This window comes from Coenobita brevimanus, chromosome 47 (assembly GCF_032717465.1).
Source record: "Coenobita brevimanus isolate Jiangsu-jjx chromosome 47, ASM3271746v2, whole genome shotgun sequence".
NCBI classification, from domain to species: Eukaryota; Metazoa; Arthropoda; class Malacostraca; order Decapoda; family Coenobitidae; genus Coenobita; species Coenobita brevimanus.
This window is the reverse complement of record NC_137000.1, coordinates 25452300-25457274: the sequence shown is the minus strand read 5'-3', so window position 1 is coordinate 25457274 and position 4975 is coordinate 25452300. Positions and strand designations below refer to the sequence as shown.

General features: G+C 41.9%; 1 protein-coding gene across 1 annotated transcript; it reads left to right on the top strand.

Annotated features, from left to right (window-relative positions):
- Nucleotides 1-383: 383 nt before the first annotated feature.
- Nucleotides 384-4661, top strand: LOC145399127 (uncharacterized). The gene is made up of 4 exons (XM_080271867.1): nucleotides 384-532; nucleotides 2913-2991; nucleotides 3881-4004; nucleotides 4597-4661. Exons 1-4 carry the CDS (start codon nucleotides 384-386, stop codon nucleotides 4659-4661), a joined length of 417 nt encoding a protein of 138 aa, XP_080127993.1.
- Nucleotides 4662-4975: the final 314 nt, after the last annotated feature.

Sequence of the window (4975 nt, the reverse complement as noted above, 5' to 3'; positions counted from 1 at the left end):
CCACACTGTTGCATATTTATCTCTTTACTGTTGCTACTTTAGTGATCACTGTTTTTCTGAACTGTCTACTTACATCCCTCCATTGTGGCGGACGCGTAGCACTCGTCTAGCAGTGCACTCTCATCCCATTTTTGTCTAACTCTGTAAGAGTAAACCGATACTCTCAGTAATTTATTTACGTAACAGGTCAGCTTCGGAACTATCTTCCTTAGTCTTTATTTCTTCTGCGTGTGAACTCCAGTCATTGAAACTCAATGTGTCAAGGCACCTCGAAACGAACGGCTTTTGAATATCATCATTATCATCATCATCATCATCATTACTATCACAACCATCATCATCATCATCATCTTCATCATAATTTCTTTTCATGTGCATACAGGATGAGGCGTGGGAGGTTTGACATCGGGGAGTACCTGCTACAGCTGCAGTGGGCGCGGACTGAGAGGAAGAAGAAGCCCAAGCCGCCTTCCCTGCCTAAGACACGCTACTGCCGCTACTCCCGCGACCCAGTCCAAGACGACCTTATCTGGTACCACACTTAACTTGTTTTAATCGTTTAATCGTTTCTTCACCTCCTCTTCGCCAGAAATATCCTCCAATCTGTTTAAATTGTCAGGTAGTGGCAAGAACTGAAGAGGGATAGAAAGATATAGATAGATAGATAGATAGATAGATAGAGAGAGAGAGAGAGGGGGGGGGGCAGTATGATCGTACTGATAGAGGTCTCCCTTAAGCCGAATATACTTGTGTGGAGGTGGCAAAAAATAACACGGAAAAGGCAGCCACACATTGAAGGGTTTTAGCTTTAACCTTAGGAGACGATTTCAAATTTATCTGTATTAATATCGCTGCCAGACGGTTTTGCTTATCACTAGGACACTTAACGAGGTCCGAGGGCTGAGACTATCTCGATTTAAATAAGCCATCCCAAATGTAAGATGCATTTACTTAACACACTGCTCACAATTTGTCAGGCACCTATTAGTTAATTTTACACACACACACACACACACACACACACACCTGCTTTGCGAGACAAGTTGAATTTTCTTATTAATGCCTTCAGTATGATAGTATGAATTCTATATATATATCTATATATATATATATATATATATATATATATATATATATATATATATATATATATATATATATATATATATATATTTTTAATGCGAGGAAGAAGGAACCAAAGGCAGTGAGCCCGCAATAATTGTTCCTTCCAAGAGAAAAACAAAATACAATACAAGAGATAGCCAAATTCAGGATCCGATCATTTCAAGATGCCTGGACACACTGCGTTTGAAAGACTAGAGATTATAGGAAGCAGGAAATACAAACAGAGGGAGACAGTTCCAGAGTTAACCTGTTGCATAAATGAAGGACTGGGAGTAACGGTTCACTCTTGCATTAGAGAGTTGGACAAAAAAGGGATGAGAGTTTGCTGCTAGACGGATGCTACGCGCCCGTCGTAGAGGTGCAGGAATGCATGCAGACAGTTCAGAGGAGCAGTGACCATTGAAGTAGCGATAGAAAAGAGATAAAGATACAATAGTGCGGCGAAGAGACAGAGGTTGAAGGGAGTCAGTAAGAGGAGGAGAGTTAGAGACGAAAAGCCTTTGACTCCACCCTATTGAGAAGAGCTGTATGTGGGGAGCCTCCCCTCACGTGAGAGCTGTACTCCACACAGGGGCGGATAAAACCCGTGTATAGAGTCAACAATTGTGCAGGGGTAAAGAAGGAACAGAGTCGGCTTAGCACACCTAATCTCTTGGAAGCAGATTTTACAAGAGATGTAATATGATCTTTCCAAGATAAGTCCCGAGTAAATGAAACCCCAAGCATGTTCAAGGATGATGCAGGATTAAGCTGAAAATTAAACATTAGTTGGTTTACATGTGGAAGATTTTGTCTTGTTGATAGGTGTAAAAACTGAGTCTTTGATGCATTAAAACCAACCAGATTATTTTTACCCCAGTCAGAAATACGAGCCAAGTCAGACATTAGGTGTGCCATAGCCTCATCCCTTGTTTGTTGAAGTAACTGTTGAGATGGGCGTTGCGGGAACGGAATGGAATGTTGAAGGGTGGAGTCATCAGCGTATGAGTGGATAGGGTTAGATGTACAGCTTAGAAGGTCATTGATGAATAAAAGGAAGATAGTTGGTGATAGGACAGAGCCCTGAGGAATACCACTGTTGAAAGATCTAGGAAAAGAACGATGGCCGTCTACAACAGCGGCTATAGAACGACCAGAAAGGAAGCTAGAGATGAAGGCACAGATAGAAGGATAGAAACCGTGAGAGGGTAGTTTGGAAATTAAAGATTTATGCCGGACTCGATCGAAAGCCACATATCTGCTAATCCCAGACGTTGTTGCTCAGCTTTGTAAAGATTATTGATGGTGAAGGGGTCCGAAACTACCTCTGTTTATCACTTCAGGACTTTTTTTTTTTTTTTTTTTTTTTTTACTATTGCCGTCCTTTGATTACTGTATTCCGTTTAGGGGAGACTTCTCGGACTGAAAGGGTTAAAGATGCACATAGATGATAGAAAATAGTCAACAAAATACTCGTGCTTATAAACAGCTTACAGTGAAAAAAAAGAAAAAAAATCAGTGCATAGGAGTAACAGTGGCATACCTTATTAACTTAAACTCTTTGACTACATAATTTTTCTAATTATTTTTTGCTATATCCAAACTATTATAGTAGACTAAAGAACGACATCACTTATGGAAGGAGTTAAAGCACACTGTGTCTGACCTCATGAATTCGAAAAGTCTCTCCTATCTATTAAAATCAGTATAGGTAGAAAGAAGAAAAAAAGTGTCATTATAGTGAAGTGGTGCAGTATCTATCTACCCTTCGTATAAATCTTTAATGAAAATATCGAACCCTCTTACAGGAAGTCGGTAATGCGTGGGGAGACGACGGCGGCAGAGCGAAGGAAAAACGATTATGCTTCGGCTCAGCTCCTCTACCAGGTGACATAGTACAATCACTCCTCAGTTTAAGTCGTGCGTAATATTGCTTATACTTATGTCTCTCATTGCTAGAATTACTGTGTTCCTCATGTCTAAATTGATATGAAAACGCATACACACACACACACACACACACACACACACACACACACACACACACACACACACGCAAACAGGGGTTGATTCTTGTAATAATGGCAGTTGACAACCCTTAAAAAAAAAAAAAAGACAAGAAACGGTGCCAAGGCACAGCAAACCCGTCCCCGGCAGGCATTTTAGTGCTGACGGATAAACACAACAGGATGTTTAGTCAGAGATGTCACATATCAAATTTGGAGTAAATCGGGTGATAATTGACGATTTTATGCCCATTTGAAATTTTAGGCCCGACCCACCTGACATTGACCCCCCTGCTGCTAACTGGGGGGACCCCCCTGATGTAATGAGGCATGTTATAGGATGCAGATTTGAAAGATGCACCTTTAGGTTTTGGTTTCATGTCGATATGACAAATTTGAAAGGAGTTACGGCGGAAAAAAAAGATTTTTAACCGGTCCCCCCCCTTTTTTTTTTTCCATTATTTAGCCTACAGCCTGGGCCTTGGCCCAATTTGGCCCCAAAATTTAATCAGGTGATCAGAAGGTTATAGCCCATCATCCTTGTAATTTCAGTCAAAATCGCACTAGACAGACATACAGACGAACCGAGTGAAAAGAATACCCGTCCCCGAGCTCCTCCTGGCCGGGGGCGGGTAATAATAATAATAATAATAATAATAATAATAATAATATAATAATAATAATAATAAATAAATAAATAAATGGCACAGAACTCTAGAGCTGTTATTTGTATGAATCCTAAAGTGTTATCTGTTATTTCTGCTGTACAGTCGACGTCAGGATCAGCATCTGGTTCTAAAAATGATGATGGTGGTGATGATGATGGCGTGGAATGCCTGGAGCGCCTGCCTCTCCACGTCACCCCTGGCCCGCCTCTTCCGACCACCTCCAACGGTACAGTGCTTAGGCTTGTATCACAAGTGGCTCGGGAAATTTCGTAACACCTCTTCCTTGGCAATTCGTATGCATGTTATACCTCATTATCCTCTTGTATGTTATCGATAGAACGATATAAATGACAGACGAAATTTTTGGTGTGCAATAAACAGAAGTCACCGGCTAGGAAGAGATGCTACGAAGTCTCCCATGCTGCTTAGAATACTGTACCACCCTTACCTTATTTAAACCTGGCTGGTCTGCGTTCTAGGGTACGGAATTGACCTCCCCTGATGGGGTGTTAAGGCCTTCATATTTAGGTAACTTTATTACCGTTAGTCTTCCGGCAATATTTTGCTGTGATCTTTCACATTTTCAGACTGACTCTAGATATTGCAGCTGCAATATATTGTGTTGGTCTGTCACTTCTGTCAACCATTATCAACCGCATCATCAGGATCAGGATCATACCATTTCTCATGAATACATTGTGAAAAGGATTAAAATATATGAAGAGGGAAACACTAAAGTACGTGTCAGTATATCGTGATTAATAGCACGGTAAGAGTGCGCGTCAGTTAACATGATTCTGTTGTTCGCCCTTCTCCAGGCTACATCGGGTGGCGGTCCTCCCTGCCTTACCTGCAGCTGGAACGGTACGGCGCCTACACTTGAGATCTGCCTATATACCCTGACTCCCCACTCACATCAGCATCTCCCTCTCTCCCTACCACACCCTCACCCCCTGTCTCACCCTCACTGTCTGTCCCGCTCTCACTTCCTCCTACAACCCTCAATCCCTGCCTCACCCTCACTTCCTGTCCCGCTCTCAATTCCTGCCTCAGTCACCCTAACTCCCTCGCCCACACTTAAATAGTATACACAAGCATATACAGTCACAGGATATATGGTACGCACATGATGAAAGCTGTGATTATTGCCAGGACACACTAGTCTGGGTTCAAGTCAGACTCAAGCTGTTGTTTCCA